General features: G+C 40.0%; 1 protein-coding gene across 4 annotated transcripts in view; it reads left to right on the top strand.

Moving 5' to 3' along the window:
- The first annotated feature begins 670 nt into the window (after nt 1-670).
- Nucleotides 671-19,157, top strand: part of SHROOM2 (shroom family member 2) — a 118,404-nt gene continuing 99,917 nt past the window's right edge. For 2 of the 4 annotated variants that reach the window (XM_042037990.1, XM_042037982.1), the window contains exon 1: nt 671-942. In XM_042037990.1, the coding sequence (XP_041893924.1) occupies nt 724-942 (219 nt within the window). In that variant the 5' untranslated portion in view covers nt 671-723. The remainder of the gene's footprint in view (nt 943-19,157) is intronic. The other 2 variants (XM_042038007.1, XM_042037998.1) reach the window with 1 other exon arrangement.

The raw sequence follows: 19,157 nt of genomic DNA, 5'->3' as shown, positions 1-19,157 counted from the left end.
AGAGCCGGCCCCCTCTGCGCTCGCCACTTCGGCCCCCCGCCGCCTGGCACGGCGAAGGCGGGGCGTCCCTGCCCGGGGGACGGCCACCGCCGCCGGCTGCCCTTTTAGCCCGCCCTCCACCTGCTCGCCGCTTTTGTTTGGGAACGGGGGTGGAGGGGAGGCGCGGGCGTCCCTCCGTGTGGTGGGGCGGGGGTGGCACGGTCCCGGCCCCGAGGTGACTCGGGGCTCACGGACCTTCTCGCCGCTGCCTTTGTCTGGCGGCCGGCCCGGGGCTGCTCCCCTCTCCCCCCTCCTCCTCGGCCGGGGGATCGCGCTGCGGGGCTACCGCTCTTTGGGAGGGGCGAGCGGCTGCCCCGCTGGTGAAACGCGGGTTTCGCCCTTTTTTCGAGGCGAAGGGGAGGCGGGGGCGCCTCCCCCCGCCGCGCTCCTCCCAGCACCCCGCGTTGCTCGGTGGCGTTTGCCCTGCCGCCAAGTTGCCACAAGTTGGAGCCGCCCCCCCCGCCGCCGGGCTTCGGCCTCGGCGTGAGACAATACCGCGGGCTGCGGGGGAGGAGGAGGAGAAGGAGGGGGCGGGCGGACCAGCCCTCACTCGCCGCCGATGGGGCCGGGCCGGCCGGCGCTGCGGGGCGGGTAGGGTAGGTGGCTCCGCGGGCGGCCGCCGGCTGGCGCTCACCGGGGAGCGGCTGGCAGAGGCGAGCCAGCCCCGGCGGTGGCGGGCGCTCCATGGAAGACGTGGGGCTGCGGGGCGGGCGGGAGCGGCTGGCCGTCGGTGACTCGCGGCTCGGCGCCGGGCTGGTGGAACCGGGGCCCGTGATGGTGATGGTGGAGCAGCGGGCAGCTGAAGGCTACAAGCTGGTGGAGGTCCAGCTGACCGGCGGAGCTCCCTGGGGCTTCACCCTGAAGGGCGGACGGGAGCACGGGGAGCCCCTCATCATCACCAAGGTGAGCGGCGCCGGAGCGGAGGGGAGGTGGGTCCGGCCGGCTCCATTTTGCCGTGCCCGCGGCGGTGACAGCCTGGCCGCGCTGCCTGCCCGGAGCCCGGGGCGCAGGTACCGCGGGGCAGCGCGCCCAGCGCAGGTGCCGCTGGGCCGGCTCCCTCCGGGGGTGCTCCGGGGCCCCACGACCGCCGCCAGCGCCCGGGGAGCGGCACCGGAGGGTGAGGGGCTCATTCCAGCAGCTCTGGGGCAACAGGTTGCTGGGCGCAGGCAGCCTGGCGGCTCCGAGCTGCCGCTTCTGGCCGCTTGTATACCCCAGGAAAAAGCCGGCGCCGTCGTTGTGGGCGCTGGTAACTGGCTGGGGGACCCGAAACCCTCTGCTGGGCTGTGCCCTCCCTCTTTTCCCTGCGGGCTCCTGGCGCAGGAGGGTATGGGGAATGAAACTCCCAGCTCCGAGGCTGAGTTTTCTCCGCTGCCGTTGCACTTGCAAATTCTAAGTAATTAGGGTAGCCTTTTGTTTGTCCCTTCTTCCTTAAACAAAAAAGTCTTGTGGATAGTGACCAAATCCATGCACCGAAGACGGGGGGAGGGGGATGTGCTTGGGTATATATGCACTTTCTGGTTGCCTTATTTTTTTCTTTTTTGGTTTTTTTGGTGTTTTTTGTTTGTTTGTTTGGTCCTTGTATACTTGCAGGTTTAATCTCAGTGTATTGGACATGAGTTAAAGAAATGCAACGCGTTTTCGAGAAAATGTTTTTCATCTGGATGTGTTTTGACTTAAGAGCCCCCATTCTTAGTAATTGTTGGGTTTTGCAGTTAAGACAGCTTTCATGTTACACAGTGAAAGCACATTAAAATAGATCCATATGTTGTAGTGGAAAAAAGTCACATTAGCAAAGCACATTTTGCTCAAGATCTGTCAGAAAGTTATATATATGCTTTTGTCTACAAGTCCTCTGGACTCAGCCTGTTCCCGTTTTGAAAGTGCCAGAGAGTGTCAGAGGTCAACAAGTCCTGTTTTATCCGCAGCAGAAATTATACTAATCTTATTTTTCAGTTGGTTTTGTTGTGAGTTTTGTAGTTGGTTCCCTTCTCCCACCCTTGAAACAACTGTGTTACGAACTTTCCAAGTGAGGACTTTTCAAACTATCTGTTTCTAGATCACTTCCCTAGTGCTGTTTTTCGAGGAACAACAGTCAGTGTCAGATGTATATGCTGAAAAATGACCGCAAGGCTATTGGCTGCTTACTACTGTCCTGAATTACAGACTGGGAAACCTGGGAGCATTTGAGGAAAGGAGAAAAGAGCTATTTTGCTTTGTATGTACTAGCTATTAAGTGCCAATTCAAATAATTCCACCTTTCTGGTAATGGCCAATAAGTGCTACATCTAAAGACTGATCAGTGATACTTATTCATAATGTTACTTAGGTATTAAGTAACAGGCTTAAGTATTTGTGGCATGAGGATGTGGCTGTGGTATGCGGAGAGAAGTGTCTGTGCCTGGGAACCTTTTAAACTGGGTCTGTTGCAAGGGACTAATTAAGTGGAACCACACAGCTGTGCTGCTGTGTTGAAGAGAAGTCTGGGTCCATCTGTACAGACCTGGGAAAAAGAAAGAACCTGGGTCCTTGGGTTTAAATTTTTGTGTGTATTTTCATTTGTCATTGTTGGATACACTGATATAAAACTAGTTTTGAAACCAGGGATTGGAACTTGTGTTCAGGACTACAGCCCAGGACTACAGCTCTTAAGCTGCAAAATTTTCCATTTTGATTTGGTCTACCCATGTTTTGTTTTTTTTACTGTACTGTTTCTAGTGGTGAAAAGCTACTTGGAAGAATAATTTAATACTGAGTGGTTAAAACAGTCCCTCCTTGCAGGTGATGTAAAGTTTCTCTTCTCAGCTGAAGACAGCCCTGAACTTGAGTTACCCTGTTCCTGAGTGAGGATTATTGGACTGCCATGGATGAGGAGCTGCCATTTCACCCGTGCTTCTCTCTCTGTGGTGTGTGTCCTTCCTTCTCAGGTAGACTGATGGCTGGTCAGTGGGAGACCCAAGAAAACCCAGTGGACTAAATCCTTCGGGACACCTGTGGAAAAACTCCTGGTTTTGTGGATTCAAACTGTGGTTAAGCACTAGCTGGCTATGAAGCTCTGTCTCTCTCTAGTCCAGAGCATCTCCGGGGAAGTGAGGGTGGATGAGGACAACTGCCAACTCTGAGAGGAATGTGACAAGGTGTGAATGGAGTCTCAGATAGCAGCTGCTTAAGAGGGATTTCTAAAATTCTGCCTGTCTCTGTTTTTACAGTCTCAAAAGCAAGATCAGCCTTTGAAGAAAGTTGCATCTTTATGTAAATGCTGGGAAGTCTGTGTTTGTAAATATTTCCCGCTTTCCTTAGCATATGTGGCACAACTGCCAGAGAAGTAGCACCAGAAAATACTGTAATTGAAAAATTCATGAGCAAGCGTGTATGTTGTTCACTTTTCAGCACTTTCTGTGTAATACACTTCTCCATTTCTCTGGTTGTGTGGGTATTTCACTTGCTGATAGGAAGGGAAATTTATTTTTTCAGGTATCATAGGGAGAGTCTAGGACAAGTACTAGCTGCATATACTATTTGGGAATATTTTAGCTGGAAATCAAGTCAATTAAAACAGGAGTGTCTTTTGTTCCACTAAACTGCCAATAATCAGAGAAGGGAAGGCATGCTAAAGAGGAGAAAATGTGTCCAGCCTTCCCAAAGGTGTAAGCCTGTGCTCAGCTGCTGCAGTTTTGTCTCTGCTCATTGCAGCAGGGTTGCACTGGGTGACCTTTAAAGGTCCCTTCCAACCCAAACCGTTCCATGACTGATGCTGTGAGGGAAGTGCTTTGCCCCGGGAGAGGTCAGTGCACAGTCACAGTGCTGGTGCCCAGCAGTGGGGCCAGCCCTTGCGGGGTGGGCAGGCTTCGCCATTTCGCAGTAGCATTTCTTTCTGTAACTGAAAATTGGAGAAATAGTCCAGAAATAGTACCAGGTAGGCAGAGTATGAAGTTCACCTGCCAGACGCAAGCCTTCTTATTTCATTTTTTTTTTCCTTGCCCTTTTTGTTATTGCTGCAATAGGTACAGAGAAAAATGGTGCATGATACAGCTTGCTCAGTCTTTAAACATAGCTGGTCTTCTAAAACTTGCCCCACCCAAGTGCAAATGATTTTGCTAATATTTAAGAAAAAAGTCTTTTAGCATTGTCACTGTGTTGCATACCATTATTTTTTAATGTCCCTTTAAAAAAATGCTTTACATTTTTTCTGATCTCTGCGTGTGTGTGATAACATTCCAAAACTAAATTGCCCAAAGGCAACTTGTTCTTGCCTAATTTGACATCTTGAAAGAAAGGACTTGCTTTTTACAACAACATGTGTATTTCAGCAGAAGGTGAAATGAGAACTTTTAGGACATTAATTATAAGTCTCACAAGCCTCAGTTTGTATTTTCCTCTTCTTTTTAAGAAATAACATCTGAAGAGGGAGATCTTACTGGAAATAATGAAAATGAAAAGTCAGAGTGCTCAAGTGTGAATCTTGTGAAAATCTCCCATAGCTGCATTATCTTGATTACTTTTACTTTGAAAGTGCTCTTATCTGAGATGCCCAGCATGCAGTGTCAATCATACTGTTGATTGTGGGTGGTGGATAGAAAGTCATTTCACTTCCTGTACTAACAATATCCTTAGGAACTCTGAAGTTGTTCTGCAGTCAGCTTTATCCATATTACATTAATAAATATGAGAATATTCTAGTTTATGCATTTCAAGGAAGGTTGCTGTATCATTTAAATAAATTTTTCTTTAGTATCAGCTTTACAAGAGCCTACAGCTATACATCCTCAACCTGTGATCTCATTGCAGTCTAATCGAGGCTGGGCTTGGCTGGTATTTCAGCAAGACTTCCAAGTGAAACCTGGACTGTTGCAAGAAGTTTTGTTGTTGATTTAGTAGATAGTTTTGTCTCCTGATTCAGTGCTGAATTCATGACCCAGCTGGAGGGGCATGTCTTTTAAAAAGAAGGAGTATCAGACAGGCTCAGAACTTTTATTTTCTTTATTCCCCTGTGCTTTCCTAATGTGCTGTCTATGGTTAGGTGTGAACTGTAATTTCTTTAACCTAACAAACATTTAAATTGTATAAAGAAGTGCTTCTCTATTAATTGATAGTTTCCATGTGACTTGTATTAATTTGTTATTTCAGTAGTAAGTGATTGCTGGTTTAGTTAGGTAATTCATCATTCTTTGGCCTTAAACCTGTAACTAAAAGCAATTACTTGCATCGCCATACTGCAGCAATATTTAGGGTGGAAAAAGAGCTTTAATGGTGCTGTATATAAACAAATCAATAAAAAAGACATAAACACAAATATCAGTTTCTTCCCTCAAGTTTGGTGTTGGAGGTGAGCTGCATTGTTCGTAGATATTAACAGTTCTTAAACTTGGCTGGGAAGCTTGATGTCCAGAAAACCAGCATTTAGCAGTAATCCTGTGAAATTCCTGACTGCTTCAACTTAAATGCAGCCATTCATGTAAATAGCTGATTTATAAGGTCTTACGAGGCATTGTACTGTGGCCAAGAAGGAATTCTAATCTAGGTCTCCATATCCCAACAAATTTCATTCACTTCCTTCAGTTCTAGAAAGATAATACATGGAGGATTATTTGCTCTATTTTGTTTTCTACTAATTTTCTCTTGGTCATCAAACCCAGGCAAAATTACTGATCTGTATGGGTCAGAATTTTAACAAGCATATTAATGAGCAGTTTTGAAAGAATGTATCAGATCATGTTCTGTGTTTCTTTTGAAACCTTTATTCATCTTCTTATCTTGCAAGAGGGGCTTATGGTCTGAGTTGGACCTCTTTGTGTTGTTAAATTTGATAGTTGAGAAACATTAAGAAATGTGTGTACATTAAAATGAATGTTTTAGGCTTGAAATAGTATCATGTAGCTATTTATATTTTTTTTCCCCCTGCCAAATATGTTAAGAATTGGGCTTTTTTCAATGCTATAGAAACTATTCTGAGTGGTGTTTTCCTTGGAGCCTGGTTGTTAGAGCCCAGGTTTCTCTTATTGGAAGAGAGGAGTTGGCTTGCTTTGATGCAGGAAGATCTTATTGCTTTTAATTTGGTAAGCTAATTGATGAAGGGAATGCTCTCAATTTTAGTGCTTTAATGGCTGTTGAATGACCTCTTTATTATGACTGTTAATTTACTGGCAGAATGGAGCCCACCACCCTCCTGTGTGGTGTAAATGATCTGGCTGTGGAAGTCTGGTGCTTGAGCGGTTGGGTTTGCAGGTGGTTTTTTTTGTTTTTGCAAGAGCTTTAACAGTTGAAATGGCACCACTTTTGGAAATTGCATTTGAAAGTTATCTTGGATATTGCCACATGTGTTCTAAAAACTGTGTAAGGAGTTGAAAGAATGGATTAAAGGCTTGTGACTCCAGAAGTCTCAAGTCAGTTGCGTTACCTGCTTAGCAGTCGAACAGTGTGAGAGTGGGGTTTAACGGTGTGTGTGCTTGCAGTACTGAAATTGCAGTCTTCCTTTGTGCATGTCACACTGCATTTCAGGAGAAAGATCTTCCAGAGGACTCAGTGTGCTCTTGTTTAAAATCAGAACTAAGCACCTTCCTTACAAGCAAACTTCCCAACTTTTGGAAATACTGATTGCTTCCAAATTGTTGTTTTTTATCTTCTCTGCATTTCCCTCTTTCAGCTACTTGGGCAAAAACTGTGAAATATATCATGATTTTTTAGTTTAAAAGAAAACACAAAGAAAATCATTCATGTCTGTGGAGTCTGCCAAAGGAATTGGTGTGTTTTGTGGGAATACTTACTGCAATAGGAGTGAGACAGCTGGATTGACTATTTGAATGTTTATTAGTTTGGTCTGTTTAAAGGACCATTTAAACTTCTCTGGTTGTTCATACTTTTCAGTATGGATTTTGGATGCTATCATAGACATTAGCCTGAAAATAAGAGATCTGCAAGACACCTCTAGTTACTGCTTGCTGTTGTCAGAGGTTTGCTAGTAATGCAGTTTATTATCTAGATATCCATCATGTTTATGGTTTTGTTTGTTTCTTTTTTAAGAGGAAAACCAGTGTGGGTATGTGTGGTGTTTATACATATGCTACATATGCTTTACTCAGTTATTCAATAGTCTGTACTTATTTTTATCTGCAGACCTTGATTCCTTGTATGTTCTCCTGCTTAATGAGTGTTTAAAGTATGGGAATGTGGAAAGAATAAGGTAAATGGGAAGTGAAACGTGGTCATGAATAGATTAGAGGAAACAACTGTTTAGTAGTAACAAAGCCAGTATTTTATTACGTGAGCTTCTTTCTTCTCAAGAAAAACCATTTGTATTTAGTCTTCCTATGCATTTGTAATCTATACATAGGATACCTGATATGTGTATGGACCTAGTTTTGTGGGTCAGTTTGTTATAGAAGTTTGAGACAGGTCCTAGATATTAAGGAGACTTTTTACTTGCTGTGCATTTAAGAGATATAGTGCATGAAGATTTTCACAGGTAAAGTAAAAATTGATGCAGTTGTACTGAGACTTCATTTAATCTCTGAGGACTTGCTTTTGGCTGTCTGTTTTGAACCCATTTGATACTGATGCCTCTATAAAACTTAACATAATTCTGGACTTTTGGGTTTGGGCTTGTTTTTCATTTGGAGGGTTTTTTTTTTTTCGAGTGGGGGGCGGTGTTTGCTTATAAGAAACAATCTTGGAAGTTTTCTAATTCCACAAAGCATAGTATTTTCAGTTTCTTAAAGGTTATGCAGGAGGTATGCTGTGCTCTCCTCATCCCCTCATACCCCCCCAAGAATATTATCACTACTCTGTGGGGAATTATTGGAAGTTGTAATTTTTGTACAACTTCTAACTTCACAGATATGGTCATATAAAAGCAAGAAGGAATGTACGGTTTATGGCATGGGTAACTGAGTGGTTTAAATGCATTCATTCAGTGACAGGAATAGTCTACAAAGTTTTGATCAGGAATCAGTTTTCTAAAATCAACTTGATGGACTTTTGAATTTGTTTGTAACCTCCATATATGTTTTGCCAAGCAGCAGACTTCCGCTGGTGTTCATGTGGGTTTAAGATGAATGTTTAATAGAAGGAGATCGTTTTGAAAAGTGTTTTGTAGTGTTTAAATTAGACAGAACTTAAGTGCTCTGATTGCTTTCTGAAGGTGCTTACCATTTGCTGTCAACTGTGTGAGAAGCTGAGGAAACCTGTGGTTCCTCAACACATACCGTGATGCTTACATGGGTACTCGTAATAAGATGAAATATTAGTGAGCAAGATAATTCTCTGTATTTGCAGCATGTGTGCGTGCATACACTGAAAATATTTTTAAAAAATTTCTTTCTCAGATTGTTTCTGAGCATAGCTTTTCAGTTTGGTTTATCAAGCTGATCAGGGGACAGTTGTAACCTACCAAAGACAACAACACTTATGAACTTAGGAGGGAAGTTCCTTCCCTTCTCAATAAAATAATACAATACTAGTGTTCAGTCTCTGATTAATTCAGGGCATTTTTGGTAATCACAGATCTCTTATTGCAGATAAGAGAATGGCATCTGCCACATAACAGATTTTTGTGGGGTCTTTTTAGTGGCCTTTGTGTGCAGGTCATTGTGGTGTGCTGGTCTCCAGGCAGAAAGATCCAACTTGCTGGTAAATGCTGGAAATGCAGCAAATTGCAACTTTGAGAAACCAAATAGCTTTTATCAGGTACACAATTCTTGGGTTGGCTCTTAGAGTAGAAACAGATGGAGTTGAGTGTTTGATGATAGAAAAGAGGTAGTTATTTCAAAGTTCCTCTGAACCTTGATGAAATGCCAAAATCTGCTGAAACCTTTGAGCTGTGTAGTCGAAAGCTCAGTAGCATTGGCACTGAGGGGAATGCCTCACATCCTGTCCCTGTACTTCTCCTACCTCAACCCATATAGAAAGGAAGACTTCCCCTCTGCCACCAGCCCTACTTTCCCCCCCACTTAAATCTGTTCATTTCTGAATTGTTAGATTAATTGAAATGTTTAAATTCCTCTTACTTACTTAGCAACAGCTAAGTGATAAATGAGCTAGGGAATACGTTGTCATGTTTCTTAGATGCGGATTTTCTGAAGAACTGTACTTAGTAATGAGGGTTTTTTTAAAGATTTAGAGTGGCCTGTTTTTCATTGTGGTACAAGAAAGAGTGAAACAAATCTGCGTGTCTGAAAGACAGAAATAGGTAGCATAATAGGGAAATCTACTGCAGTGCTTGAGAGGCTGTATCCCTTTGGATAGCTAGTAACAGTGGATGCTCATCCATTCTTGCAGTCATTTCTCTAGCTGAATGACCTTTCAGAAAGAAAATGGATCATGATCAAAGGTGTTCTTGTTGTTGTGATTGTAGGTGGCCTTATTGGCTCTTTTATTTACTCCAGGCTCTTTGCTGTTCTGTCCATCATGTTTCTAAGATCTAGACCATTTCTGTACTCACAGTACAGAAAATACTCTAGACTTCTGCTGTGCATTTGTGTCATCTACAACAACAGGGTGTTTAATGTTCTGGTAATAGCAGAGAGGCATCTGAGAGTTATCTCTGAGCAGTTTGGCAGAGAGTCTAAGAATGCTTTTGCTGGTGTGTGAAGGTGAATTCAGTTTGGTTTTGTGGAAACTAGCATAACCTACTGAGACGAAGACAGCTTTTTATTTTTTAATAATGGAAATTCATGAACTTCATTTTAAGTTGTGATTTGATTGTTTGGGGATTTTTTAAATGGAAAAAGATCATGTAATCATGAAACTTACTTGAGACAATACCCAGAGCCTTTTAACATGGCCAGACTTTTTAATTGTAGAGTAACAAGTTCTTCGTCCTCAGTCCTTCTATCATATTCTCTCTGTAAGAGACTTGCAGTCAAGTTTGGATAGCTGAAGGAGGGAGGGATCTGTCAATGGGGAGCATGAAAATACAGTAAATTTGTTTAGAAATGATGCACAGTTACCTACTGCTTTACTTGAAATTGCCATTTCAGTACTTTTCCTCTTCAGTAAAATATGAGATTGTTCTCAAAAAACCTTCACGAAGCTATACAAACAGATTATTTTGGATTTTTTTCTCTTGAGATAAAACATGCTTAGTTACACAGTTGCTTTGAAGGCTTCCAACATAAATTATGAAATAAAGCAGTGTCTCCCAGTTTCCCAAATACATATAAACTAGTCAACGTTCTTTAGGAAATAAGTTTCTGATTTGGTTCAGTGAATACTGTAAAAAGTTACTGTTTGGGGATAGCAATACTTTATTTGGAAGCTGTGTATTTTTCAGGAAAATACTCTTAATATTTTAGGCTAGTATCATAGAAACATGATTTAATGATAAAGGAAGTGAAATGCTTCCTACACAGTGTCAGTTAGTCATCACTATGTTAATTTTCTTAAACAAATTACATGCAAAAATGGGTTTGTGGGTGTCTAGCTGGCTGATATCTGATGTAGTGAATTATCCAACTCCTGATGAGTATTTGGATTCTAGATAATGCAGTAATTACAGTATCGTAAATGGCTTTATTTTCTCTACAATTACATATTTTGCTGACCCAGAAGCAAGCAGAACATTAGATTTTCAGCAGAAGCATTTGCAGTTGTCTCCTTTTTTTTTTAAATGGAATAACAAAACATCCATTTCACAGCCATTCTTTCAAGTAAAAGAAAGATGCAAACATACCATGTTGATATAAAGTAGTGTTCTATTGGGTGTTTATATGTCGAAAGAATTTTAGGATAACAGGGGAAACTTGAAGCTTCGTGTGTCTGTTAAACATAATTAATGTTTAGAATAGTTAATTCAAGATTTAAGAGAACTATATACTTTAAAAACCAGATTTTATAAACAGTTTGTAATCTGTTTCTTACATGAGTACTTCGGTCAAGTGTCTTTATTTCTAAATAGAAAGGCTCCTGTAAAATTTTAATAAGTGTCTTGTTCTGAGGCTGGAAGATATGATATAAATACTGAATTCTCTTAAATGCAACTCTAATGTCATAATGCTTCTTCTAAATTTAAAAAAATTGGTAGAACACAACTTTTAATTTCCAAGGTAATTTTTTCCCTTTAAACTATGTATTCTTAGTATGTATAAGAACTTTTTTACTTCTTACTCTTTTTCCCTTTATCCTGTTTTGTAAAAGGTAACACTGAAAAATTTTCTCCCCTGCTTATAAAATGGAAACTACAGTGATATATTAGTAAAATAAGTTTTTTCCTACACTCTTTACCTTCTGGGAACTCGATGTTTTTCCTGTCTGCTGGGGAAGATTGTTATCGCGACCAAGGAGCAGGGCTGTGCCTTTTCTGACACCGTGGAGACCTGAGGAGTTTCTGTGATTACTCAGTCTCTTGTTAGGGAGGGGTTTAAGACAAGTCTTTTGTTGCTCAACTGAATTTCTTCTGTCTGATTCAGGAAATCGTCATCTTAACAAATATTGTAGCCATGACCTGTTATGTCAAAGGTGTTGGTGCTTAGAATATGCAAGTAAAGATGCATGGGGCTCTTTGGTGGTGGTTTGCTTCCTTGAAGCCAGTAATGGGTCTGGGTTGGCAAAGCTTCAACACAGAATCCTATCAAAGCAAGGAACTGGAAATTTAGTGCATTGAAAATTGGGAGAACTAGTAAATTAATTACCTCTTTAGCCGTGGGTTGCTTCTATACCTCTGGGGAATTGTATGTCAGCTTTTCCTCTGATGATGAATAGAACTAACCATATTTCATGTAAGTCTGTTTCTCATGAAACAGACCTGATGCAGAAGGGCTGAAATATTACAATGACAAAGACTTTATACTCTTTCTAGTAAGACCCAGAACACAAATATTTGAAAGCCCTTGTGGTATACAGAGTTGTGTCAAAAGGCTATAGCTGTGTAATTCTGTAAATTTTTCTTCATGGCAGTTGCAAGCACAAAGTATTGTTTTATCTACAGTGTTCATCATAAATAATGTACTGAAGTGTACAATTAGATCTCTGTTTACAAAATTAAACCCACTACCTACCCAAAACGCACAGATGCTTTCAGTGCCTCAGAAAAGTAGAAGAGATGAGTGGAGTGAGGTGAGTCAGCACCTGAGTGTGAGGCAAAAAAATCCAGAATATGGACTACTTATATAGTAGGCCAACCAGCCATTTGAAACATTTGTTGGTAATAAAACTTCATAAGGAAATATATTTTTGTAGCCAAAATGCATCCTTGCTGACCACTTGAATTTCCTTCAATTTCTGATGATTATGACCCACTTACAGCTCTATAATAGAAAGATACTGTCAGTGATGAAGATTGATGATGATTTATAGTTTATAATTGTCTAAGGTGATAACACAGCATACAGGTTTCTGCAGAATGAGGGGAGAATGTGCATGTTTTCTTCTAACTGCAGACAAAATAAAAAATTCAGTTTGCCTGCACTTTACCAGCAGTAATTGGAGACTACTGTCTGTATTGTGTCAATTGGTACAATCACCCTGCAGTTCAACCTAAAGGTGTTGGGCTGGTGTAGGCTCCACCTTAAATCCAGTGCTGCAAACATCAAGTCTTTAGTAACCTGGTTTATTTTGCTGAAAGCTGACTGGGGAAATGTTGCATGAGCAATTTAATTATCTGATTAGAGGGAGTGGAGATGAGCAGCAGGGAGTGGCAACATCGTGGTATACAGTCACATGCTCTGCAGTGACTTAAAGGCTTTAGTCCGGCTGACTTCCAGTGAAAATTAAATTGAAGTATGGAAATAATTTGAAAATCTTTATCTCCTGTTTTCATAAACAAGGATTTTGAATCTAAAATGTGTTTGGCCCTCTTCTGAGGACAAAATGGACATAACATTAATATCAGAGTGAAAAGAAAATTACTTTGCTTGTTTTATTTTTTTGCTACTAAAAAATACTTGACATTTGACTATCTAGGAGAGCATGTTCTCTTAATCAGCACTAAATTAAGTCATGATGTATTGTAGCTGGGTCAGCCTCTCTTATAGGTACCTCTGCCTAAAACCTTGGAATTTTCTGGTACATTTGATTGATACTGGCTGCAATTTTTCATGGCCAAGTTTTCTTTGAGTTCTTGGGAAATTTCTGTGAGGACTTTTTTTGTACATCTTATTTTGGTACTAAATAAAATTGGTTGTATACCTTTCAATACCGTATTGCTAGTAATTACTGCTTTTTAAAATGCTTTGGAACTTTGCAATGAGTTTTTTTTTTTAATTTTTCTGATTTAACTTTGTTAACTCTGGATGCCCCATCCCTTGGAGTGTTCAAGACTACGTTGGCTGGGTCTTTGAGCAGTGTGGTCTAGTGAATCATGTCCCTGCTGATGGCCAGGGGTTTGGAACTAGGTGATCTTTAAGGTCTCTTCCAAAGCAAACCATTCTATGATTCTATTTATCCATGAAATTTAGCATTAGAATGTTATCCTGTATGGTTGTAAGGAATGTGGGCTAGGATTGTGTATGTGTAACACTTAATTAGAGAAATCTGAAATAATTTTACGGAGTGATTTGGTCTTTACATTTTATATTTTTTTAATAGCTTTTGGGGTTTTTTTTTTTTTGCTTTTACTTACTGTTTTTTTTTTTTTTTTTTTAAGAGAAGGCAAAAGAAAAGTGGCATCCTAGTGTTGTCTGTGTAATTTTATCAGCTGAACTGCATTTTCCAAGTAATTTTCCTGTGGGAGTCAGCATTAGAAGGGACTGGGGTACCTTGTGCACTGGGTTTAGGTAACATTCCCTTGCCAAAGGAATGTTTGGATTCAAGAACTTGTCTCCAGATTCTGGAGGGGGGTGTGTTGTAATTTACTCTTTCTGGTGCTTGGGCCCAGACTTTTCTGAATTTCCTTAACCCATTCGAGTGTTACCTCTTCTTACCAAAAGTCTTTTTCCCTTATCGTTCTCCACACGAGCGATTCTGGATTCAATTAAATAGTTAAAATCTTCTTTATTTACCAGTTTCTTTCATTATGCTATTTCTTACCCTAGCTCCAAAGCTTGTCTTGCCTTTAAAGCCCCAAGCATTCAAAATGTTTAGCATGAAGAATCTTCTCTCAGGACTTGCAGTTGATTGAGACTTCTAATAGCTGGGCACTTTTAAAGGTCAAGTGACCTAAGGCATGACATCGTGGATGCTGGATACTCCTTTTCCTGAAGCAGGGGTCACTATAGTGTTTCAAATGTAGTTGCCAGTTTTATTTCTTAACACAAGGATTTATTTTCTTAATTTTATTTCTTCATTTGTTTCCTGGAACTCAGTGAACCATTTCAGTTGAAATGTAAGAAAAATCAATGTTTAAGGTTTACATGCTCAATGGAGAGTTTCTGCCTAACTAATTGAAGAATGGCAAATTCATCAACCACTGAAAGAAAATATGATCTCATAATGAAAGCACTGAACGACTTTGATTAGTGAAGTGGTTAATACCACCTGTGATTAATTACTGAAATGGATCTTGGAGTAAGATGAGGATACAAGATGATTTTTGTAAAACCTTGGCTTAGGTACTACTTTATTAGAAAGGTGTAATATGTAAATAACAGCAAAAAAAAGATGTCTGTACTTTCTGTACCATAAATTTAAATACAAACGAACAGGAACTCAAGAGGTTGCAGGAAGAGCAGTGATTTTTGTTTTTGTAGTTGTATTTGAAGTTAATCAGTCTGGGTTTTTTTTAATTCAAAGCCAGAGTACACATAACAAACTGTGACCTGAAAAAGTATCCTGTGAATTTTGGTATGCAAGAGAGCACATTGTTTTTTCTCTGTGACTCATGCAGCTAAAACATCTTATCCAGCTTTATTTTTGAAGACAAGAGTGTCTAGCAAGATTAGGGGATTTTTTGTAGTGTTTGATGATAGTTGTCCAGGTGCTGATTAAATTTTAGTAAAGCACTAGAAAAATGTGTCTCCTTTCTGAGATATTCGGATAGTTATTTCCCTTTCTGATTAGGCTGTGAGTTGAGGCAGAAGGACTGTGATATAGTAGTTAGGCATTTTAAACAGCAGAGCTAGCTGTAATGTACAGTGTCAGAAAAGGAATTTTCCATTCTTGAGTACGTATTATTCAAGGCTTGAAGTTTTGGAAGGAAAGCAGGAACACCTTATGACCTCCAGCATATTCAGGGTTTTGATTTTGAGGTTTTTTTCTTTTAAAAAAACCCTGGCATTTCAAATGCATTTTGTTCTTATCTGATTTATGTTCACAGATCCATTTCCTGAACTGACCAAAAATCTGATGATGGATGCCAGTTTCTTCAAGGGTTTCAAAGTTACGTATTAAAATTAAATCTTGAAGTTCATAACCTTTGCTTACTGAATGCTGGACCTCAATCTCAAAGCAATGGGAAAAAACCCAAACCTGTAAGCTGTACCTTGATTATGGCACTTCTTGTAATGCAGTACAGGTTGTGCACATGAGATGGGGACTTCCCTTAGAAGGCAAGAAGAGACCAAGGTTTTTAATGTGAAGTTTAAGATGCAGTGGCATCAAAAAAAGGGATAGTGCAGGGTCTTGGGTGTTACAGTCCAGGTTGCAGTCACCATAAATAGGCAGGTTTTTTAATCTGGGCATGACAATGGACACAAGCTTCCAGTTTATTAGAAGTATGTTGAAAATCTAGTATGGTGCTGGAGAACAGCCTGAGTTACTTAAAAACTGACAACATGTATCTTACTCAAGGAAATTGAAACGCAGACCAAAATTCAGTGGATTTTTAATCTTAACAAACTTGAAGACTTGGCTGTGTTTGAAATAACAGTAGCAGTTTCTAACCTTTAGCAGTATGTCTTGGAACTTTGTTTTTACGTTTACTCTTGCTTGGTGGCTTGTTGTTGGTTTTTTTGTGGGGTTTTTTTGAAAGATATTTGCTTAATGTGAAACAAGTTACTGGCTCAGTGTCGGTGTACCTGGAAGAAAGCAGATCAAAAATAAAGTTGGATTGTGAACTGACAGACCCTTTTAGTATTCTGTCCATTCACCGTTTCTGAAGAAACCAAAGGGTACATTTGGATTCAAAACCAAAACGTTTTGAGTTGTATGGTGGCAGAGTAAATCCTAGTCAATCATAGGATCTGTAATCTATAAAGTTCTTAAATAGTCACAGGGCAACTGAACAATGGAACTTTTGATTGATACCTTTCAGGTTAAGTACAGGGAAGAATGGGTTTTGTTTTGTATTGCATTGTGTTTGCAGGATACTCAAATGAAAATATGTGGCTTTGTTGCTAGTTAAACACAGCTTTGAATCCCTGTTTTTCCATGATCATAAGATTGTTTATATAAGATATGAGATCAGGTCCTACTCTGAAATAGTACAATATTTTCATTTATCAGTTAAACTCCAGATGACTTTTGAGATTATAGTGGATAGTGTTGGAATTTCTTCAGTTGTTCTTTATATTTTATCCCTATTTTCTTTTTTAAAAAGACAATAGCTTCTTCAGTAGCTCTGGAAAAAATTACTGAGATTACTTAGATACAAATTATAATTAAATGATTATACTTAATGTCATACCTCTGTGATTGTGAATATTGTATTATTTCCTGCTCTTCTCAGTGATTCTTAGCCTTATGCTTAGTGTCATAGTAGTGTTTGGAGGTAAAGCTTTGTCTGTCCTTCTCCATGGTGTAGAAAAATTCTTAACTCTGTCCATTCTCTTCATAAGGACCACCTTAGCAGTAAAATAAACTCCTTAAAATCTTTAGAGATGAAACCAAAATTATATTTACTTTTTAATGTGGATTCCCTACTTTTCTCAGTACTGTAGGGTGGTTTTAATTCCTTCTCATGGAGTTTGATGCAGTGTCTGATGGTGTGTAAATGTATCTGAGTCATAACCTGTTTTTAATGAAAACAAAAGATTGAACAACCTATTGTAGTGGAAGGTGTCTGGGCCCATGGCAACCCCCATGGCAGGGGGGTTGGAACTAGCCCTTCCAACCCAAATGATTCTGTGATTGCTGTGCACTAGGTAGGAAAATGTTTAAAAGTTCTTTAGTGCTAAGGGTATAACAAGCCTCAGTGGCTATTTCTTCCAAGATACTCCTCTTGCTTGGGGCTGCTTTTGGGTGGAGACATGAGGGTGTGCAGCAGCACTGGAGGTGGTTATACAGGATGACAATAGCAGCAATTTGTGGTTATCTCTGTGGCTGTATCAGTTTTGTGCTTTTAATTCTCACAAGGAAAACTTCCTGCGGGAGGCTGCGTCACACTGATGCATGGTTCCTCTGTTGTAACCTGGCTGGAACCAGCTTGTGACTCCTTGAGCATGGGACTTGTATCAGGGCACGGTTTCTGGTTGCTTGGTAGTTTCAGAGGGAAAGATCTGTGGGAAATAAATGTGGCTAATACACTTGCAAATGTGATGAGGTCTTAAAATGAACATGAACAATAATGATGTATTGGCCATCCCTGCTGATGGGGAAAGCATCTTGGTCTTGCCAATCAAAGATTTCCATTAAGGGCTAGACATACTTTTTCCTGATTTGGGCAGTCTCCCTGTAATGATTGTTGCAGGAACATCTCTGTGTATTCTCAGAGAGCAACTTTTAATTTGTTTCATATTTAAAATTTCATACATTTAGAGACAACCAGTATTCTTAGGTCTAGAAGAACATACTCTGGTGGTTCACAGAGGGGAAAAAGTAGTTATAGGTTACTTCTGGAAAAGTTAGGAGACCAGTAATTTCAGCTGAAGATCTTTTGCCTAGGAAGATTTCTGTTCGTTTTATTTAGATGTGCATTTATGGATTCACTGCAAGTAAGGAGAAAACTTGTGAATTATTTTTATTTAGTCATAAATTCATGTAATTTTGCTTTCCCATAACTTGGCCTTGGTATCCTGAGGTTTTGCAAAAACTGAGTATTTGTCAGTTTATTTAGGGATTGGAGTTGCAATTTCCTCATGGAACTTTAAAATTCTCAGCTGAAATTCTTTTATTTCATAAGTGGTAACTCTTGGCACCGGTAGAGTCTGTTGGTGATGAGCCTGTGTCAGTATGTGCTGACAAAATGGTGATTCATCTACTGTTCACTCCAAACCAGAGACCCTGATAAGTTAGCAGTGCTTTCCAGTCAGTAATATTGCCTTTTTAGTTTTAATAAATGTAATAAATAGCAATATGGATTTGTACCAATTCATTGCATTTTTCAAAAGCTTCTGTTTGACTTTGGCTTGTAAGTACAGTTAAAATAGTCTTAGTGCTCTGCATGCAATGTTGCTATGAATATTGCAGGCTAATTGGTACCACACAGTTTAAGGATTTTTATATATTGCCTTTATTTTTTTTCCTTTATCATTCAATGTTTGTTCTTGTCTTCAGAGTTAGACCTCTGTTGTTTTTGTAGCTCCTTCATTTGAGATCACGATCCTATGAATATCTGTTCTATGGATGCAGTCTTCCAGTACTGTTTTTCCAAACCTGTTTACTCTTGAAAACAACATCTGTTGCTCCTGACTATCACAATGTTGCTTAGAGACGTCATGACCTTATACCTCTTTCTGAAAATGCCTTACATGTAATTTTTGACAGTATCCTCTACTTTCAAATCAAAAAAGAAACTATTTTTTGTTCTTCTCGACTTGCTAACATGGATTTTGTAGTAGCTGCTGTATAGCCAGTTTAATGTACTCTGTGTTATGGATTGATTTCCTCCATATTCCTCCTTAGCATCATGAGACAGGGATATTGTCTGGGTGGACATGTCTGCTGTATCTAGGAACATGAGGACAGCTGTACCAAGTAGGGACAAAGTCTACTAGACCCACTTTCCTGTTTGTGGAAGTAGCTGAGGAATATAGTTCTAAGAAGCAGGAGAAGTATAATGTAATTTAAAAAATATTATTTCCCTTCTTTCTTTTACTTTTGATACAGTTTTTTAGTAGAGAGAAAGGTAGGGATATCTGAATTATTTGTGTTTAAATTAATTAGCAAATTCGTGGCAGGACAGATTTTTTTGTGTTTTTAAGCTAACTGTATTTTTGAACGTCTGCCTTCGCTGGTATCTACTAGCAAAGTTTCATACCTGCTTTTAAGAAAATGGTGCTATTTTACAGAGCTGTCTAACTGGCTTTGTTATAATTCTGAGAAATAACTGGCCCTCTCCATTTTATGGATTCATGATAGTGTTTTATAGTCTAGTA

This window comes from Corvus kubaryi, unplaced genomic scaffold, assembly GCF_017639235.1.
Source record: "Corvus kubaryi isolate FWS band 111438036 unplaced genomic scaffold, C.kubaryi_AGA036_p1.0 133, whole genome shotgun sequence".
Classification (NCBI taxonomy): Eukaryota; Metazoa; Chordata; class Aves; order Passeriformes; family Corvidae; genus Corvus; species Corvus kubaryi.
The sequence above is the reverse complement of the archived record's forward strand: the minus strand, read 5'-3'. Positions and strand labels throughout refer to the sequence as shown.